This window comes from Oncorhynchus mykiss, chromosome 16 (assembly GCF_057628025.1).
Source record: "Oncorhynchus mykiss isolate SJ-2025 chromosome 16, ASM5762802v1, whole genome shotgun sequence".
NCBI lineage: Eukaryota > Metazoa > Chordata > Actinopteri > Salmoniformes > Salmonidae > Oncorhynchus > Oncorhynchus mykiss.
The window spans coordinates 13,215,462-13,237,906 of NC_143037.1; the positions used below are offsets into that span (position 1 = coordinate 13,215,462).

The 22,445-nt window shown below is 44.3% G+C and overlaps 1 protein-coding gene across 2 annotated transcripts in view; it reads right to left on the bottom strand.

Moving 5' to 3' along the window:
* rnls (renalase, FAD-dependent amine oxidase) overlaps positions 1-22,445 on the bottom strand; it is a 46,258-nt gene that overhangs the window by 6,073 nt on the left and 17,740 nt on the right. For both annotated transcript variants that reach the window (XM_021564781.3, XM_021564779.3), the window contains exons 5-6: positions 8,324-8,497; positions 789-964 (exon numbers count right to left, since the gene is read on the bottom strand). In XM_021564781.3, the coding sequence (XP_021420456.3) occupies positions 789-964; positions 8,324-8,497 (350 nt within the window). The remainder of the gene's footprint in view (positions 1-788; positions 965-8,323; positions 8,498-22,445) is intronic.

Here is a 22,445-nt window from a genome sequence, read left to right on the forward strand (position 1 = left end):
TGTGTTGGAGAGGGAGAGAGAAAGAGTGATAGAAAGAGCGAGATAAAAAGCATGAGAGAGAGAGCTAGCGAGAGAAAGCAAGCGAGAGAAAGAAAGAGCGAGAAAGAGAGCAAGACAAAGAGCAAGTGAGAGAAAGAGCGAGCGAGAATGATAGATCACGATAGAGCGAGAGAGAATGAAACCGAGAGAGAGGGAGAGAGAATGAGAGAAAGAGCAAGCGAAAGAGAGAGAAAGAGAGCACGAGAGACAAAGAAAGAGCGAGAGAGAAAGAGCGAGAGAAAGAAAGAGCAAGAAAAAGAAAGCGAGAGAAGAGTGAAAAAGAGCACGACAGAGAGAATGAAACCGAGAAAGAAAGTAGGAGAGAGAGAATGAGAGAGAAAGAGGGAGGGAGAGAGACATGTTCTTGTTCGACTTCAGTAATTAAAGCTATAGTGTCTGGTCCAAGAAGCTCAGAAATTCAGGGAAACATCACAGTAAGTAAACAGGACATTGGAGCTACTTGAAAAATTAACACCGTGTCCAACCAGTCTCCATTCACTATACTCATGTAGTTTATACACAAGCAGGGAAATGTAATGAATGCACTGAAGTTTAATAGGGTTTGATCGTGATAGATACAGCATGTCAATCCTCTACGTTGACTTTCTTTCCGTGCATCGTGACAGGCCTGAAGTAGAAACAGTTATTTTCTCTCAAAGGAGTAATGAAGACAAACCTCTTGACAGTCTACTTTCTCTTCTCTCAAAGAAGGAATGCGGTAAAACTCCTGACCGAGTAACCCCGCTCACCTGCGAGTATCTCCACTTCTGGCATTTGATGCTGTCGGGCTGTGGCAGGCCGGGCAGCAGCTTGTTCAGCTCCTCCAGGATGAGAGGCTCCACCTGCTCCTTTGCCTCCTCCAGGTGTTTGATACCAAAGGGAACACTGGTGTGAACCACCATGGAGGTACCGCACTCAGGGGATTCTGCACAGAAAGAAAGCACAGTTCAGAACCATACCACCATGGATGGACTAACTCTGCTGACTTTGAACAGCACCACACAGGTATAGCTAAGAACACAGTGCAGTTACGTTTACAATGCAGGACAGTAGAAGTATCAATAATTTAAAAATATATATTTTAAGACATGTTTTGGCCACACTGATCATCAGAAACAACTTCTAAGACAGTGAACTCTTAAATCTCACAGCTGAACAGTAAAAGAAATATGAAATATAAATCCAAAACCCCTACTGAATGTGTCCTCAATAGTGGGTCATGAGAAGATTCATTTTCATAAAGAACTAAGTACTCAGATTTAAACAGCTGGATATGGAAATAGCTAAGATGTTGAATGGAACCGAAAATCATCGTTGGCATCAAGATCGTTCCCCTAATCTGACAGCGGAATTCTTTGATAGGATTCTGACTCCAGGAAAAAGGAAAAAAAGCACTTCCTTATCTCTGTCCTGATGTTTAATTAAGAGTTGCATGCCAATACCAAACGGGGGTCAAAACTGTGCACGCCGCCGACAACATACGTCATGGCTTTTTAATGAAACAGACTCCTGTACCCAGAATCCCCTGTTTCTGCTTAACTAATATGACCAGCTTGATTTGTAATGCAAATGTCTCCCTCAGTCAGAGGTTGATGTGTGTTGCATGTACAGGTACTGCCAAAAAGGTAACGCCAATGTAAAGTGTCTTGAAGCTGTTCTGGCCACCACGAGACAGAATAGCTTCAATGCGTCTTTGCATAGATTCTACAAGTGCCTGGAACTCTATTGGAGGGATGCGACGCCATAATTTGGTGTTTTGTTGGTGGCGGAAAACGCAGTCTCAGGCACCGCTCCAGAATCTCCCATTAGTGTTCAATTGAGTTGAGATCTGGTGACTGAGGTTGGCGTATGGTTTACATCGTTTTCATGCTGATCAACCACTCGTACCCTGTGGATGGGGGCTTTGTCATCCTACCATAGCCATGGTATCCAAAATAATGGCCTGCCCAGTATTTTTATACATGACCCTAAGAATCATGGGATGTTAATTGCTTAATTACCTCAAGAACCACACCTTTGTAGAAGCACCTGGTTTCAATAGACTTTGTAACCCTCATTTCCTCAAGTGTTTCCTTTATTTTGGCAGTTACCAAAAACACAACATGCAGGTAACTGTACACACAACCGAAAGGCTTGTCGTCTGCTGTGGATCCGGCTGTGTGATGGTGACATCATGCAGGGAATGGACACAGTAAGGTCCTGTTTCTAATGACAGACAGACAACAAGCACAGACAGGCAGGGCTCTGACTCATAAAGGACGCTTTGCGTTGATTTATCGCGGCTGTACGTCGTGAAGTCATCTCTCTGATGAAATTGTCTTAAACCATATTTAAAACTGATTGCGGAGAACAATAGTTTACCACAGCAAATAAACACGTCCCGCGATTGACTTGCCGGAGCGGGGACACAGAGTTACCAGAAGGTCAATAATCTCCTCCTGCTCGGTTAATTTTTAAAAAAAGCGGCAGACGAGACCATGTCGTGTGACTGAGCGTACACACAAACACAGCCAGCTGGTTTTTTTTGGAGCTAAACTGGAGATGCTAAACTGACTTGTGGGAAACTAGGGAGCTGGGGATGCTAACTGTGGGGTCACAGAGACTCTACAGCACACATTCACTGGGGTCTAACTTTTGTCCAGTGGGCCATTCTGGGTTGGCTCATGGGTAAGAGAGACACTCTAACCAGTGTTTGGCATCACTGTGCCCAGGCAAAGGGCCAGCTAGAGAGAGAAAATGAGAGCGGGAGAGAAAGAGGAAGACAAAGAGAAAGAGGTGCGAAACCCAAACAGCGTATCCTGTGTGGAGGATATTTGTTGTCATGGTGACTGAACCCACAGATGACTGTTTCACCCTGATCACTTGAGATGTGTCATTCCTGGAAGTGAGCTTTTGCATCTGCTGTTCTCCTCCAACAAAAAAATTCAGTTCAGATGGAGAGGGCAGAAATGGAGACAGAGACCATGTTAATATGACAGGGTTCTCCAACCCTGTTCCTGGAAAGCTACCCTCCTGTAGGTTTTCAATCCAACCCCAGTTGTAACTATCAAATCAATTTTTATGGTCACAAACATATGTAGCAGATGTTATTGCGGGTCTAGCAAAATGCTTGTGTTCTTAGCTCCAACAGTGCAGTAGTATCTAACAATACACACATCTAAAAAGTAAAATAATGGAATTAAGAAATATTAGGACGGGCAATGTCGGAGTCCGGAATGTAATGGGATGTATAGACAATATGGACAGTATAAAGAGTAAAAAATGTAGTATATCTGACGAATAGTATATGTACAGCGATTGTTAAATAGGATAGGCCTCGACAAGAAAACAGTATAGAAGAATGATGTGGGTGAAACAGTACTGTATGTAAATATTATTAAAGTGACCAGTGTTCCATGACTATGTACATAGGGCAGCAGCCTCTAAGGTGCAGGGTAGAATAACTGGGTGGTAGCCGCCTAGTAACAGTGTCTAAGTTCAGGGCAGGGTACCGGGCTGAGCCTGGCTAGTGGTGACTATTTAAAACAGTCAGATGGCCTGGAGACAGAAGCTGTTTTTCAGTCTCTCGGTCCCAGCTTTTATGCACCTGTACTGCCTTGCCTTCTGGATGGTAGAGGGGTTAACAGGCCGTGGCTCGGGTGGCTGAGGTCCTTGATCTTCTTGGCCTTCCTGTGACACCGGGTGCTGTAGACGTCGGGCAGACTGCACCACCCTCTGGAGAGCCCTACAGATGCGGACGTTACAGTTGCCGTACCAGGCGGTGGTACAGCCCGACAAGATGCTCTCAATGGTGCATCTGTAGAAGTTTGTGAAGGTCTTAGGGGCCAAGCCAAATTTCTTCAGCCTCCTGAGGTTGGAGGCTGTTGCGCCTTCTTCACCACACTGTCTGAGTGGGTGGACCGTTTCAGAATGTCAGTGATGTGTACGTAGAGGAACTTAAGGACCTTCTCCACTGTGGCCCCGTCGATGTGGATGGGGGAGTGCTCCCTCTTACAGCCTCCTGAAGTCCACGATCAGCTCCGTCCTACAGGACGGTATCTCTGTAGGAACCTACAGGACGGTATCTCTGTAGGAATGGTGTTAGGCGAGCCCTGTTATAATATGTAGGATATGACACAGAGGAGATGGACAGTAGTATATGGCATATGGCCATATGGTATATGGCACCACTAAAAGGTGTTTGAGTAGCTGGTATTAAGAGCTCACAATCAGTTATTGGTTGTTTTATACGTAAGTAGGTAGAGGCTGGCACCAACTCTGCTTCCGAGGTAGAAGCAAGAGACTACAACGTTCACCAGGTAGAGCAATTTGGCAACTAAGTTATGCAGTGTGCAATTTGCATTGGTTAACTTACCTTTATATGACACAGGGGGCCCATTGTCCTGTCCAGTGACCTGACACCTGTTCCCCTGGTCACAGCAAGTGCCCCGTTTTAGACCACTGCAGAGAGTTGGAGAGACACTCCACAGCTATTCCTTAAAGCGCCTCTCCTGCTCTCTGCATTCACAAGCTTTCAAAGGGCCATTCAGAAATAATCTGAGAGAAGTTTGCTTGCACACTACTACCCTGCTTAATCAGGCGGGAAGTGAGCTGGGAACTGGCGGGTTGATGGTATCAAACCCATTGCCTACAGTAGTGACCTTGAGCAAGCTCCCCGGACACCCAGTGTGGCAGCCCCCCACAACTCTACAAAAACCTGGATACAGTGAGTTCGGAAAGTATTCAGACCCCATTACTTTTTCCACATTGTTACGTTACAACCGTATTCTAAAATGGATTAAATAGTTTTTTCCCTGATCAATCTACACACAATGCCCCATAATGACAAAGCAAAATTCTGAAATTTTTGCTAATTTATATAAAAAAAGAAATACTGAAATATCACATCTACATAAGTATTCAGACCCTTAACTCAGTACTTGAAGCACCTTTACTCAGTACTTGAAGCACTCAGTACTTGAAGCACCTTTGGCAGTGATTACAGCTTCGAGTCTCTTGGGTATGACACCACAAACTTGGCACAGCTGTATTTGGGGAGTTTCTCCCCTTCTCTGCAGATCCTCAAGCTCTGTCAGGTTGGTTAGGGAATGTCGCTGCACAGCTATTTTCTGGTGTCTCTCCAGAGATGTTCCATTGGGTTCAAGTCCGGGGTCTGGCTGAGCCACTCAAAGACATTTGGAGACTTGTCCCTAAGCCACTCCTACGTTGTCTTGGCTGTGTGCTATGGGTTGTTGTCCTGATGGAAGGTGAACCTTTGCCCCAGTCTGATGTCCTGAGCACTCTAGAGTAGGTTTAAATCAAGGATCTCTCTGTTCTTTGCTCTGTTCATCTATCCCTCAATCCTGACTAGTCTCCCAGTCCCTGCTGCTGAAAGACATCCCCACAGCATGATGCTGCCACTACCACGCTTCATGGTAGGGATGGTGCCAGGTTTCCTCCAGACGTGAGAGCTTAGCATTCAGGCCAAAGAGTTGAATCTTGGTTTCATCAGACCAGAGAATCTTGTTTCTCATAGTCCTTTAGGTGACTTTTGGAAAACTCCAAGCTGGTTGTCTTGTGCCTTTTACTGAGGAGTGGCTTCCGTCTGGCCATGCTATAGTACCATAAAAGCCTGATTGGTGGAGGGCTGCAGAGACGATTGTCCTTGTGGAAGGTTCTCCCATATCCACAGAGAAACTCTGGAGCTCTGCCAGAGTGACAATGGGGTTCTTGGTCACCTTCTTGACCAAGGCCCTTTTTCTCCGATTGCTCAGTTTGTCCGGGCGGCAAGCTCTAGGAAGAGTCTTGGTGGTTCCAAATGTCCATTTAAGAATGATGGAGGCCTTGGGGACCTTCAATGCTGCAGAATCCTGTTTCGGAGCTCTAAGGACAGTTCCTTCGACCTCATGGCTTGGTGTTTGCTCTGACATGGGTTGTCAACTGTGGGAGCTTATATAGACATGTGTTTGCCTTCCCAAATCATGCCCAATCAACTGAATTTAGCACAGGTGGACTCCAATCAGGTTGTAGAAACATCTCAAGGATGATCAATGGAAACAGGACATGAGCACCTGAGTGCAATTTTAAGTCTCATAGCAAAGGCTCTGAATAGTTATGTAAATGTATTTTTTTCATCATTTAAAAAAATACATTTCTTAAAAATGCAAAAACCTGTTTTCATTTTGTTATTATGTGGTATTGTGATGTCATTATAGGGTATTGTGTATAGATTGATTAAATACATTGACGAGGACCATTTTAGAATAAGGCTGTAACAAAAATGTGGAAAAAGTCATGTATGCGTATGTGTCTTTAGGAGGGGTTGGGCTAAAAATCTAAATGTACATTTCGGTTGGACCTTGTGTGGAATTGACCAATGAAGTGATCGTTATCTTAATACCCCCCCGTACCATGAGACATCCATGTCTTCATCACTGGAAAAGACAAAAAGGTTGAGTTTGATATCATTTAAAAGCTTCAAAACATGGCTGTGAAACAAGGTAAACATTTCTGTAAACAATGTAACAAAAAAACATTAACCTTGAACATCAATTACCTAAAAAAACGTTAAAAAAAATGGATACATTTTTATATAATCTGAGGTGTTTGTGTCGTGCCCACCATTGTTTGAGACACAGCATACTTTGAATATAGGGTGGGTGTCATGTTTTGGCTGATAAAAGTACTCAAATAGGGAATTTTGAGTTTCAAAATGGTAGCACAAAGATGGTTGGAAGTCCACAAAAAAAAAAAATTACTGTCAATCTTCCATAGGAAACCTATTGAAATCAAAAGACACAGATAACGAAATATACATTCCTATTTAAGTTGGCATTCGCCAGTGGCTGGACCAGAAATCCACCTTTGTGGTAGTAATTGTGAGATAAAACTTCAATTCAAATAACATTTCAATGATGTACCAACTAAATGATACTGGTCTGAAAGTAGATTTCAATTCTATGAATTCTATTTCTATGATTGAAATGACACGCACCCTTTATTCAAGAGTATGCTGTGTCTTAACCGATGGCGGGCACCACAAACACCTCAGATTATGTGAAATAGGGTATAAACTACATATGTATAACAAAAAATAAATAAATATATATAGAAAAGGGCATTTAAAATTATTTATTTTTAATTGATAAGGATTTTAAAAAATACACATTTTATACAAACTTTTTTTCAAGGAATTACAAAATACTTTGACAACACTGTAAGAATTGAAATGATATAAAACTCAACCGTTTCTATTTTCCAGTGAGGAAGACATGGATGTCTCATGGTATGGTAGGGTATGCAACATGGGTCAACTTTAAGCACCTTTATCCCCTGAATGTTTTGGCATTCAGGTCCAAAAAGTCACTTCATGAACACTTCTATAAATGGGCAAATATGTATGGAAAATGTTTGTTTTTTTTGTCTACTATTCTTGTGGGGACTTCTGGTCCCCACAAGTATAGTTAAACATGTCCACACACACACACACAAATACATATATTTCTCTCTCTGAAACACACACACACAAACCCCTCCAGGTGTGATATAAGACGATGTTGTTCCTTCTTATAGCAGGCGAGAGGCAGTGGTTTTGTAGCAGAAATCAGAGCTGTTAATGAAGGCTGGTACATGTGTGTTTGCAGAAGCCTGACCTCAGGGTCTGTGCTCCCCTGCTCAGCGTCTAATGCATCTCCCTCCTGTGTTCAATCAGTAATGAAACCTGACTACCAATGGACTGACTGGGCAAGCCCAGCACTCGGCGAGCCAATCAAATAATTAGGACTATGGAGGGTCTCCCCCCAGCATCATCAAAAAAGGTTGAGTTTGAATGAAACCGTCACAACTTGTATATTGGGATTTTGAATACACACAAAATGCAGCTTCATAGTCCAGGAAGAATCCAGTGGACTGAAGGCATAAGCTGGCATGGAAAGTTACATGCCTGCTGAACAGTGGTACTCAATTAGAGAGACATTCTGACGCATGCCTTCCAGAGAGGGAGAAAGAGAAGCAGAAAAGCAAACAGAAAGAGAGAGAGTCCGACAGAGAGAAAAAGAGAATGAGTCAGACAGACAGTGGTAGCACTGACCTAAATTGGCTTTTTATCGCCAATGGCGATGAAGCAAATATATATCTTTTTTTAATTGATTAGGTATTAAAAAAAAAATCTGATTAATGCATAGCGGGGTAGGGTGAGAGGAGGCAGAGAGAGAGAGACAGAGACATGGCAGAGAGAGAGGGAGAGAGAGAGACAAAGAGACAGACACACAGAGAGACATGGCAGCAATAACATGGTAGCACTGACCTAAATTGCGCTTTTTATCGTCAATGGCGATGAAACGAATGCAGGGATTATTGGAGATGTACTTGGCGGCCCAGGGGACGTCGATGTGAGCCTGGGCTTTGTAGAAGAGGCCCAGCGCATAGCGCGACGAATAGCTCACCGCCTCAAGCTGCTGCCGCTGACTCTTCTTTAGCACTGCAGCACAGAGAAACAGAGGGACAATGTCAGGGTCTATACGCCTGTTAACATGCCAGTATCAGGTAGCCTAACCTGGACACACACAACCTACACTTACAATGAATACCACTGAGGTGATGGGACTGTGTACCAAAGTCTAGGTTCCAGTCAAGCTAACATTTCCCAGTATCAGGCTTCACTCATTCATCCCCACTGAGCCCTCAACGGGACATTAATGGCTCTACACAGTAGTCTACGAAACAGATCCGACAGAGGTTCGTTTGCATGGCTCTCCACATAGTCAGATTGCGTAGACTGTGAAACCACTGTGGAGCGCCCTTCAGATGACATAGATTACATTTTCTTAAACAGATTTGATCCAAGCAGGTTTACAGCAGCGACATTAATGCAATCTTGAAAAAATAATTAAAATACTCTGCACGTTAGGCTCCAGTTATGATATGAATTATATTGTAACTTGACCCAGATAAAAGCATGTCTAATGAGGTGCTCAGAGTATGATCATTGAGCAAGCATTCAGTCTACTGAGGCAAGATAGCTACCGCCTATCAGACCACATGCATAAGATTGGGTGCAACTAAACTAACATCCATTATTGCAAAGACTGAGTGGAGGGCGAAAAGAGGTTCTCTCCTTAGTTTATTTATAAGGGTTTGGATTTTTTATTTTTTTTAAATGCTGTTTCGTCTGGAACATCTGTTGTTTATTGGCCTCTGAAGCGTCAGCTTGGCCGTGCTTTAGTTATTTAGGGCCCCAGAGTGTAGAGCATATACAGGTCAAAGGTCAACGCTGTGGATTCTAATGCATTTTTCTACTAGACATGTTGGAAAGAAAGTCTTCTCATTGAGGCCAACAGTGGGCCCTAAGAAAAAGCAGCAAGTTAACTAACCCTATGGTTAGTCTCTGGACGGTCTCTGAGGCGATTCCAGGAGAGCAGAGTCAATATGGTGGGTAGAACGATGTCTCACTAAAGTTTACGTATGACCGCTTGTGCGACATAACCGTTTCTGAATCCGGACGACTTACAACAGGTCAATAGAAAATATATATTTTTAACTGCAAACAAGATTTACCATGAAAGTAAAACAGGGACAAAAGAGATGAAACATGAGTGAGGCTTACAAAGCCCACGAGCACAAGTCATGTTAACATATTGCATAGTGCAAATAACAAGCACCACATCTGTACGCTTAACATCCCAGTGACAAAAGCTATTAAATCGACAGAAAGAAAAATGATCTGCCCAGTAGTCCCAATGCTGTAGTTTCACTACTGCACGGAACACTTGTAAATGGTCATCTAATTATCGCCACACCGAGCTGACGATGGGGGAATATGACAGTGCCAGTCACAAGGTCACATGACTTTCCCAGGATATGGATCCTTTTCTCATTATCTGTGTCATCCAGGAACATCTGGCCCAGATTAGGCCCATGTAAATGTGGCTCTTGGTACGACCGGGCAATCTGCTGCAGCATCGCACAAACGCCCGGCCGGCGCACACGCACAAAAAGGGGATAATGCAAAACCACTATCTATGAGGCTTTCTGTTTCTCATGGATATTAAGCAAGCCCATTGGTAGCTGCTGTTTAAAGATTTCAGACACAGGCAGGGTGGGAACCAATCTAGTCAAAATATACCATTTAAGACAGAGTAAAGTCCCACACCAACTGTGGATTCAGTACTCTATTCACAAACGCATTACGCTTAACTACAGTCAGACCCTGAGGTAACATTTGGTCATGGAAAATACTTGAATGACCTGAAGAGACAAACCTTTTGAAAGGCTTGTTCTACTGAGCGGTCAGCATTGGGGTCCACCTAAACCTCACTCACGGAGCTGTTTAAGATATAGCGCTAGTAGATCGGAGGGGGAAAGAGAATTTCGGCTCAAAATGATCCTGAACAATGCTGCTTGTTCCAATGAGCTCTTCATGGAATCCTCAGACAGTCCTCCAGCCACGTGAAGGCTGCTCCATTCCATCTCGTTAACCTTTTTCTATTAAGTCTGACCTGATGAAGGCTCATTGAAGGTTCACTCATCCTGCTTTCTTCAGTGGTGTGGACTCGTGTTTTGTTGGTGGCTGTGAGAGATGCCGTCCAATGTGACGATCATCTGGGGGGAGTTAGTGTCCAGCGTACCAATTCTAGCACAGACGTCCAACAGGTTGTGGTAGGAACACATTTTGGTATGAACAAATATGGAACGGGTATGTGTGTCAAATACCTTGTGTTCAGGCCTGTAAATATACAGTGCATTACAACATTCTGTAAAGATCTCAGTTAAAGTAATCAAAACACTAGGAACCATTCCTTTCAATATCTATTCCTTTACTGACTAGGACACTCAATATTCATTCCGCACAACAAGACGACGACAGATAAATGTGCAAAAGGCTGGGGCCTCTTTGGTTCTCCAAGCAGAAGGGGGGGGGGGCTCTCCAACCCCCTTCATTCACCACGATACAGCACTACAACACACTCACACATGCACATGCGCTCACACACACATGCTTGCACACACACGCCATCCTCACACACACTTGTCACCACGGATCCCTCTGGGGTGGGGGTGCCTGCACTCTGTTCGTTCATACATTCCCTCAGGCCCTCTCTGCAGAGACCTGGCCAGCTGCTGTGGCAGGCCTGAGAGAGAGGCTCCCTCCAACCCTGGCAGCTTTGAACAAATGCTTTACAGCTCCTATAAAAACACATTCAGAGCATACAGTTCATCACCAAAATAATCCATATGAGCCAGCGGCTCTTCTATATGATCACCTGGATGTGTAGCAGCCAGGGATCTCTATGGAGGTCTTCCGTGTGTGTGTGTCTGTGTCTGTGTGTGTGTGTGTGTGTGATGAAGAAAGAACATGTATGTGTGAATGTGCACGCGCCCGCACAGGTGTATGTGTGCAGATGAGAAGGTTCACATTTTCCAGCGTGGCTGTGGTGCAGTCAGTGTGGCTGCCGCCGCTGTGTGCGCGCACGCGCCAGTGGCCGCCCTGATCTTTGATATAGGAGTGGGCTTGCGTGCACTGCACACACACCGCTGAGACACGTGTTGACAGGAGAACCCTGGAGGCCCATACGTAGTACTCTGAGATACAGATATGACACAGACACCTGGCAGAGAAACAGCCCCTTCCCTCCTAACGGAGGTCCTGGTGCCAGTGTGGGTTGGGCAGAGCTACAGCCCCTTCCCTCCTAACGGAGGTCCTGGTGCCAGCGACGTTTGGGCAGAGCTACAGCCCCTTCCCTCCTAACGGAGGTCCTGGTGCCAGTGTGGGTTGGGCAGAGCTACAGCCCCTTCCCTCCTAACGGAGGTCCTGGTGCCAGTGTGGGTTGGGCAGAGCTTCAGCCCCTTCCCTCCTAACGGAGGTCCTGGTGCCAGTGACGGTTGGGCAGAGCTACAGCCCCTTCCCTCCTAACGGAGGTCCTGGTGCCAGTGTGGGTTGGGCAGAGCTTCAGCCCCTTCCCTCCTAACGGAGGTCCTGGTGCCAGTGACGGTTGGGCAGAGCTACAGCCCCTTCCCTTCTAACGGAGGTCCTGGTTCCAGTGTGGGTTGGGCATAGCTACAGCCCCTTCCCTCCTAACGGAGGTCCTGGTGCCAGTGACGGTTGGGCAGAGCTACAGCCCCTTCCCTTCTAACGGAGGTCCTGGTTCCAGTGTGGGTTGGGCATAGCTACAGCCCCTTCCCTCCTAACGGAGGTCCTGGTGCCAGCGACGGTTGGGCAGAGCTCTCAGCAGGAGCAGGGTCTCATCCAACCAGAGTCTCTCTGGGTCAACAGGCCCAAAGCTGTAGAGATGCATCTACTATAACACTGCCTTCTGTTCTATTTTCCTAAATGTGCAGATAGTGGATACTCATTGGCTGAATGCACAGCACATATAGCATAGTAGCAAAGGTCAAACGAACAATTCCTTTTAAAAATGCCCCTCAGGTATGCTTGACAGAGGTCTTTAAATCACAATTGGGACTATCTATACCTCCCTACTTTAAGGATTCATGCCACCAGTACAATGGACCCTCAGGCTTATTGTCTGATGTGCTAGAAATGTAACTGGCTATCAATGCCTTAATTGCAATGCATTTCTTTATGAAAGAGGAAAAGGGAGGAGCTTTGTATAGTGAAGTGAAAGGTGGATGTGGAAGTTACAGTATCTATTGTCATCACCACAGTAAGGGAGGGAGGGGAAGCATACTGAAAAGCTTGAAAAAAAAAAAAAAGAAGCATCCACTCGAACGCGTGCTCAATGTTAAGGTCATGGTCCATGGCAAACAAAGAGCACACAGAGCTTCCTTATCTGGGTCTGTGTGTTATGATACCTACCAATGTCATCCATGGTTGAGCACAGAAAGCCTTCAACCCCATTCAAATACATTTGAAAAAATTCTAACCTAATTTCAACATGAGGTACTCAGAAGACACGCAGCGGTTACAATTAGGAAGAAATACATTGCACATATGTACATTGATGTATGGTCAACTGGGACATGCAGTGAATGCACATCACAACATTTCACTCGTGAAGGACATCCTATGAAGGATACAACGCAGCCATGGGAAAATGTCAAATTGCATTTCCTCCTTTCCTCACGTCCTCTCTCCTCGTCCTCCAAACCCATTGGATGAGAAGGTCAGAGGGGAGGGATCTCTAACCTTCTCATCCAATGGATTTTGAGGAGGTGAGAAGACGTGAGCAATCTGGGAAATGCAATTCAGATTCTCCCCTGCTCCCTTCTCCCGTGTCCACCTGTCCTCTAGTCAGATAGGAGACATGCTCCCCTCACGTCGCCATCCCCAGAGGAAACCGCTTCGTCCCTCCACACCGCAATCTCTTTTCACCTAATTGCATTTTTTTGTCAAACCTTGTAAAGGATCTGTGCGGGCAGCAGCCATGAGGAGTCACGTGTCACATGCAAGGCCCGGTTACACATCATAAACAGCAATGCCTCTTCCCCATCTGGCAGGGGCAAGGCTGTAAAAGAGAAAGTTATTGTGAAACTCGCTCGACGGCTCACATCCAATCAATGGGGAGTAAAAGGGAGAGAAAGAGAGCGGAGGAAGAGAAATGTGCAGGCCAGGAAATGTTCATATAAAATCCCAAAGTTCAATAGTTAGAGGCATAAATATCATACCCCCACAAAAACGCTAACCACTCCTGTCATTGGAAATGGTGGTATGCTCTTTCTCTTTCATCATTATTCATGATTCATTCATGATTATCTGTAATTATGGTAGCATCCACATTGTGTTTAAAAACATATTCTATCCTTATTTACAATAAAAGTGACTCCAAAATGACAATACATTATTTACCATTAAATGATATTGGGCGCAGCATGATCTGAAACTACCTAAATAAACAGCAAATACATCCATCATGTCTGTAGAGTCACAAGCTTGATGTAGTCATTGCGTGCTAGGAACAAGGGACCAAATACTAAACTGTTGACTACTTTAATACACAAGTGAATTTGTCCAAATACTTGACACCTTCAAATGGGGGGGACTAGATACATAACATGCTTTCATTTCTAAATGGTAAAACAGGTAAGAATGAAAAGAAAAAAAAAAAAAAAGTGACACCTCATTCGCCTCATACGAAACATTCTCAAATCCAAAATGCTGGAGAATAGAGACAAATTAAAATATTTACCTTCACTGTCCAAATAAATACATAGGGGAGTGTATACAGCATTTTTAACTCACTGCGTCAGGGTGCTAGCCAGCCATGCTACATAAAGTCTGCTCTGGGCCAGATTTATAGGCCCTGCAGCCTGGGCCAAGGAACCAGAGAGAACTGCAGCCCTGCATTGCTGTTGCTGTACTCCAAATGAATGCGTAGTATGAGCAGGGTGTGTGTACAGGTGGGAACTGTTAATCACTACAGGTATACTGAGGAGTCAGGAGTCTAGTTCCCTAAACGTACTACTGCCACACTCAAGGTGGGTGTTTCCCCCCTAAAACCACAGGTTTAGGATCAGATGACCCTAAATAGTCCTAACTTTACCAATTAAGGGAATGAAACAACACAAACCTGTCTTGACTAGTGATTTGGGGGGAATCTCCTCCCTCTCAATATGGTGCTGCAGACTGAGCTACCGTCACGGTGCTCTCTGAGGATCCAAGCTATGTCCATTACTAATGAGGAGAACCTGACATCCAGTCTAGGTGGTGACAGTCACCATGAACATCATATTTGACCAGGTTAGACACCTGCTGCTGGCTAATGGGCTGAGATGTGTCACTACACAGGGGGATAGAGACAGAAGAGGGGACAGGGAAACAGAGTGTCCATCTATGAGGAACATATAGAGGAGAATCTGAGAAGATCCTTGTAAGTCCCTCTCACTATAACAAGGATGTTCTGTCCACCAACAACTCTATAATAAAGGGCTGGCAAGAACAAAAGGAAGGCTAACCCATACAGGTGTAGGATCTTACATTTCAGACAGTTCGCTAAAGCAGGAAAATAATCCTGCAGCAACAGGAAATGTGAATTATTACGTGGATTATAATTATTGGAAATGTATACATTTTTTTGTGTGGGAAAATCAATTCTGCAATTTCAAAGTAGAAATTACAAACTTCAGAAGCCTTTTTAAACCTCAAATACACTACAAGTTTTACATGTCCTGCATTGCAGGAAAGTTCTGCAACAGGGTGATCAAATTAAGATGCTACATCTGTAGAACAGCATAGTGAGATGACAACACTACAAATACACTGACCACATCCACAGGCCTGTTAACACATACTTAGGTGTCAAACCATGCAGACTCTTTCCTTCAGAGTGTATTATAAAGTGTGACAACGGTTCAGTAATAAAGGTTTGATAGGATGTAAAAACGACGCGCATTATCTCTGTGGTGTCCACACACTGTGCCATGCTTAATTTAAAAAGCAAGATGTAATACGCAAAGAATGAGCTGAGCCACAAAAACCAAGCACTCAAATGAAAAGAGCTACATTAAGTACTGACACACTCTCACCTGCAAGAGTGTTTATTCACCAAAGCATCAGAGTCTGCTTATTTGAAAAACAGGGGTGGTGGGAGATTTTTTTTCTTCACGTCAGTATTTGTTTAAAAATTGACATTGTTGCGAGCGAACACAAACGTTTGAATGGGTCGCAACACTACTCCCATCCATTCTCCATTGTTCCCAGCCAGGACCTGGTCTTTAGCCATTTCCCTAGGGGGGCTCAGGTCCGGTACCATGGCAACGCATTGAAAAGTTATTCAGCTCTAGCTGCACCGTTCCCCCAAGTTATGATCTCTCAGCCCTTTAAAGGTTGATTTAATATTTGCCTGAGAGGTTTTGGACGGCATCCCGTTAGTTAGAAGGAAAGAAAAGGGAGTTTGTTTTGCTAACCTTTAATGCACTTGTACATGAACTGTGTCTGACAATAAGTACAATATTTATTGGGTAGGGTGAGTCATTGGCGTGCATAGGGAGGGGGGAGGAGACGGGGCGGTCAGCGGCTCAGCACTGAGTGTCTGTCAGTGGTCAGAAAGCCGCCACACAGGAGCGACCAAGCTCCATCATTAGCCCCGTTTCCTAATGGATCCCATTTGAGCCCTAATTTGTTGGAATAACAATGTCGTAGAGGATATAATTTTAGGAAGGGGGCCAAATTACGTTTCCAACTGCAGCACGCATCTAGACGCGGGTCAGATTAGAGAAGTTCTACAGAGAGAATGAGGTAGTGTGTTGGCCAGACAGAGGAGACATGTCTGTGCTGAATGAAGTAGCCCATTAGAATAGGTCAGAATCTCTCATTCAATCATTATTTATCATCTCGGGACTGTTTGGCTTGCTTCTGTTTGTGTGTCTTTTTCATTATTAAAAAGACAATTCCCAGACAAAGGTCTCTGAGAGCCAAGCCAGTAATTGACTCTGCTGCTACTCATCACAACAAAGATCCACGTTCAGCGACCACCTTCCTTTCCCGAGCCACAGAGTCAGTCTAGAGACCTGAGCGGCCAACATATCGACCGCTCTGGACATTCATACATCCGCTCTCTCTCGGTAGTGTGCATCTTGCTTCAGCAAATCTGTAAATTAAAACTTCAGGCCTCTTTACCTCTGGGGTGATGCATGGAGGACGGTGAGGAAAAGTAGATCCGATTTTCACGGACTCCTCCACAGCTGCAGTCTACTTTTAAAGCACACGTTTTCAGGGATGTTTTTTAATGAATTTTCTGTAGGGGCTTTTGTCTCTTGCTGCAAACAAACAAGCCCCTATGTGAAGCCAGGCAAATGAAGATAGCTTGCTCTGATGTGCGATTGTGATTTTTTGAATTTTGAACAGAACAGCGCAGGGCAACAGCGTTTGGATTCATTTCAGAGATAGCGTGTGTGTGTAATTCTGTCCCAAACAGAAACATTTAGAGCGACAACCTGCAGGCTCCAGGACTGACGTCAAGCCAGAGTGGTTATTTTAAGCAGGGAGGTAGTAAAAATGTGCCAGTTCCACTGTATTTTTATAGGGGAGTGTCATTTGTCCTGACCAGCCAAACCTATACATACTGCCCAAGCTACTCATATGGTTATTGCATCATTCAAACTGAAACAGAAAAGTAGCTTTATTTTTTACTTTGAACTGGGCTGATGGATAGCTACCAAGTACATTCATAATGGTTGCAGTAGTTCCTATAGATGACTCATATTTAGTAGGCTATCTGTGGAACTCCCTCTCCTCTCTGTAGAAGCCACTGCTGCAGAGTCAGAGTGCTGCAGAACAGAATAAAAACAGAACAGGAAATCAATATGCCCCATTTCAAAATACACAACAGTTCCTCTACGAATGAAAGCCGTTGGCACAACTGGGGGAGTAAAAAATAATCTACTTAGTCAAATTCAGCCAGTGAGTTGGGAAATGGAGAATTGCATACCACCCATTTAGTACAGAGCCTTGGCTGACATCTATACAACCCCTAAAATGGATGCGTTTGGTGCTGTTCTATCGATGACATCTGTGCACACTGGCAGGCTTGTGAAACCATTTGCTGCCATATAACCAAGGCACCATGCTCTGCACAGCAGAGTCCTGTGAGATATGTGGCCATAGCTTCTATTTTGAATAAAAGCGCTGGTAGGTAGAAGTCAGTGGAGGCTGCTGATGGGACAACGGCTCTTAATAACGGCCGGAACAGAGCAAATGGAACGGCAACAAAACGCATGAAAATCATGCATTTGATACCAGTCCACTAATTCCACTCATCATTACCACGAGCCCGTTCTCCTCAATTAAGGTGCCACCAACCTCCTGTGGTAGAAGGCTGTGGCCATACTTTGTGGGACTTACGGGTGAGCTACAGTATGTATGCAAGTTGGGTTGACACGTTGAGTGGGTGTGAAATGTTTCAACCCAGGTGATAAGAGATGTGCATCATCACAGGTTTCCACCTCCGCTACACCTGTAAAACGTCTTCATCAGTGAGAAACCACTAAACCATTAAATTCTACTCATTTCATTACCCTTAATAAGCAACAGCAAGTCCATTCTATATTTTCACATGCACTTGCAATGCAAAACAGCAAGACAAGCTGTGAAAATAGAGTTGCTACTGGAAACAGGAAACAATCTGTGAGTGTGGTTTAAAATTATGTGCATGCATGCACAAAAGTTTGGGGTCACTTAGAAATGTCCTTGTTTTTCAAAGAAAAACATTTGTTGTCCATTAAAAAACATCAATTTGATCAGAAATACAGTGCAGACATTGCTAATGGTGTAAATGACTATTGGAATAGCCTTAATTTCTCAGAACAAGAACAGACTGACGAGTTTCAGAAGAAAGTTGTTTCTAGCCATTTTGAGCCTGTAATCGAACCCACAAATGCTGATGCTCCAGATACTTAGTCTAACTAGTCTAAAGAATGCCAGTTTTATTGCTTTAATCAGCATAACCGTTTTCAGCTGTGCTAACAATTGCAAAAGTTTTTTTTAATGATCAATTAGCCTTCTAAAATGATAAACTTGGATTAGCTATCACAACGTGCCATTGGAACACAGGAGTGATGGTTGCTGATAATGGGCCTCTCTGTATGCCTATGTATGTATGCCTATGTAGATATTCCATTAAAAAAATACAAATTTGCCATTTCCAGCTACAATAGTCATTTATAACATTAACAATGTCTACACTGTATTTCTGATCAATTTGCTGTTATTTTAATGGACAAAAAAATAAGTAATTTTCTTTAAAAAACAAGGACATTTCTAAGTGACCCCAAACTTTTGAACGGTAATGTACATGCATACAGAAAATATACTGTAGCCTACACCCTAGCACCATCAAGTCCTCAACATATATTCTGACACATACTGCATATTGCACATCTCTGTCCCCTCTATGGTGTGCATTTGTAAGATGACATAGAGCAGGCAGGAAATAAGCAATGTGTCTCTGACAGTAATCTGAGAGAACGATTGCATCATTTCGTACACGCCAGACTGACGCGCTGCTGTAGCTGCCCAGGGCAGACCGACCTACACTCGGGCTGCATTTTAAACTCGAAGTAGACAACCATCGGCCCTATACCCTCAGCCCTTGAATGACGTTTTACATCGTCACATCCGAGTGTACCTTAAATGTCCCTTGACCCAAGCGAGGTAGTGTGATGGTCGGAGAGGCAACATCCTTGGAGGAAGTCTTGAAGTTGATCTTAAAAACAACCAACCTAAAGCTACGAATGTACCGAGTAAGCTAACAAATCTAGCTAGCATTCCTGTCAGGTAGCTAGCTACAGTTACCTATAGCTGGCTAGCTAGTTTTATAGTTTGGTCATTTATTCCAATATATTAGCAAGCTAGCTTCAAACTTTTTTCTGACATGCCGAAAATACAACATTGTTGATTAAATTTGACACTTCACGGCCACCAGAGTTTGACATGTGACTACAGTTCATTGAATTGTGTGTCATGTCAACCCCGCAAGTGACCATGGTTGTTCACTCGGTCCGTTGAGCTAAATCGAGGGCCGAGGGGGCAACGTTACTAAATTGGACCTCCACTTAAGATGGCAATCAAACTGCATTCAGTTTCGACAGGGATTCCCCTGAGGGAAAGTGGCTGGCGCAATGGCTGAGGCGGCAATTATAATAATGTGTTTGGACTTCAACATCAGCCTTAGGTCTACACAAGAGTACAGTCAAACTATAAAGATGTACCTGTTCAATGGATACAACTGCATAAATAACTAAGGGTATGATCGTTTCAACTTTGAATAAATCAAAAATGTGCAATATGGCCTTGCAAATACTATTAATCTCAAACTATCAAAGGCCACAAATCAAACCCAGCTGCCAAAAAGATACATTGCCACACAAACAAGGCGAGCCTGCCAAGAAGAGTTTGTAATTTCATAAGATCTTAACGAGAATGATGTTTGTCAATATCAGCCTGGTGTGGAAGCCAAATAAGAGAATTGGACATGAGGGTTAAAATAATGGGAAGTGAGTGACTGCCTGCCCTGCTTTCTCCATAATGCTCCCCCCTCTGCTCTATGCTGCAGTCCTAGTTCTATTCTGCTGTAATTATCTGTGGCTATCTGCAGCTCAGGGAAATCAAAGCAGTGGCCTAATGCCTCTCAGCACAGTGCTGTGCAACAGGAGTGACCAGATAGGACGGATGATGTCATCGGAAAAAGGAGAGGAGACTGCTGGGATCCATAGGAAGTGTAGTCCAGCCAGAGGGACAGATGATGGAGGGATGAATAGAGGGAGGGAGATCAGTTCAAGCCCCAATGACACAGCCTATGGGTAATAATAGCCACCAGTCTGTTGAGGAAATCTGACGCGGTAGTTTAGGGAGAGCGGAGGTGAAAATGCTGTGAACCTGCAAGGATGTCATAAAGTACAGTCGAGTGGCTTATGATTCACAGCTTGGTGGAGGCATGCTATAATTTCTCTGCAAAAATAGTTGGGCCTTGGCTTAGAGGGAGCTGGAGAGGACCAAGTGCACTTTGATCTCGTGGATCTGTGGCTAATTGGTTTGACCGACGATAACACCAGTGCAAAGGGGAAGGGAGTGGCTACACACTGAAACTTTGATATAAGTTCTGTAGAAGCAATGAGCGGTTCTACAGATGCACCATTGAGAGCATCCTTTCGGGCCGCATCATCCCCTGGTACGGCAATTGCACCATCCGCTACAGCAGGGCTCTCCAAAGGGTGGTGCGGTTAGCCCAACAAAATCCCTGGGGCACACTGACTGCCCTCCAGGACATCTACAGCACCCAGTGTCACAGGAAGGCCAACAAGATCAAGGACTTCAGACGTCCAAAACTGCACCTTTATCTCTGTTCTTTGATAAGGTCAGAAAATAAACTACCAGTTAGTCTCCCGCCAACTCACTACATGTCCAAAAGTATGTTGACACATCTTCAAATTAGTGGACTCGGCTATTTGACGCACAGCCGTTGCTTTATACACCGACAGGTTTATAAAATCGAGCACTCCATAGACCAACATTGGCAATCTCTATAGACAAACATTGGCAGAATAAGGGCCCGTCATAGGATGCCACCTTTCTAACAAGTCAGTTCATCAAGTTTCCGCCCTGCTAGAGCTGCCCCGGTCAAATGTACGTGCTGTTATTGTGAAGTGGAAATGTATAGGAGCAATAACGGCTCAGCCGTGAAGTGGTAGACCACACAAGCTCACGGAACGGGACCGCTGAGTGTGGAAGCACAAAAAGTGTCCGTCCTCGGTCGCAACACTCACTAGCGAGTTCCAAACTTCCTCTGGAAGCAACATCAGCACAAGAACTGTTCGTTGGGAGCTTCATGAAATGGGTTTTCATAGCCAAGTAGCTGCACACAAACCTAAGATCACCATGCGCAATGCCAAGCGTCGGCTGGAGTGGTGTAATGCTCGCCACCATTAACTCTGGATTAGTGGAAACATGTTCTCTGCAGTGATGAATCACACTTCACTATCTGGCAGTCCGATGGACTAATCTGGGTTTGGCGGATGCCAGGAAAACGCTACCTGCCACAATGCACAGTGCCAACTGTAAAGCTTGGTTGAGGAGGAATAATGGTCTGGGGCTGGTTTTCATGGTTCGGCCTAGTTCCAGTGAAGAGAAATCTTAACACTACAGCATACAATGACATTCTAGACGATTCTGTGCTTCCAACTTTGTAGCAACAGTTTGGGGAAGGCCCTTTTCTGTTTCAGCATGACAATGCTCCCGTGCACAAAGCGAGGTCCATACAGACAGTTTGTCGAGATCGTTGTGGAAGAACTTGACTGGCCTGCACAGAGTCCTGACCTCAACCCAATCACACACCTTTGGGATGAATTGGAATGTCGACTGCGAGCCAGGCCTATTCGCCCAACATCAGTGGCAGACCTCCCTAATGCTCTTGTGGCTGAATGGAAGCAAGTCCCAGCAGCAAAGGGGGGGCCAACTTCATATTAATGCCCATGATTTTGGAATGAGGTGTTCGATGAGATGTTGTCCATATACTTTTGGCCATGTAGTGTACCTTTAACGCTTCCTAGAATCAGAATGGATCATAGTGAAAAGTGTTTTAGTTCCGTGGTCAAGGAATTCTCTCCAGACCAGCTTAAAACACCAGGATATTGTTTCCTTGGAGGAGTTTAAAAATTATGGTTGACTCACATTACTGAGGAATGTGATCGTCATTAGGACTTGATGCGGTGGTACATATGATTGATTTTCTATATATGACGCTTGTATGGTTCTGCGTTACAGCCTTATTCTAAAATGGATTAAAAAATAATAAAATAATCCTCAATCTACCCCATAATGACAAAGTGAAAAACAGGTTAAGGAATTCTCGCAAATGTATAAAATAAACAGAAATACCTTAAGTATTCAGAACCTATGCTATAAGACTCGAAATTGAGCTCAGGTTCATCCTGTTTCCATTGATCAGCCTTGATGTTTCTACAATTTGATTTGTCAT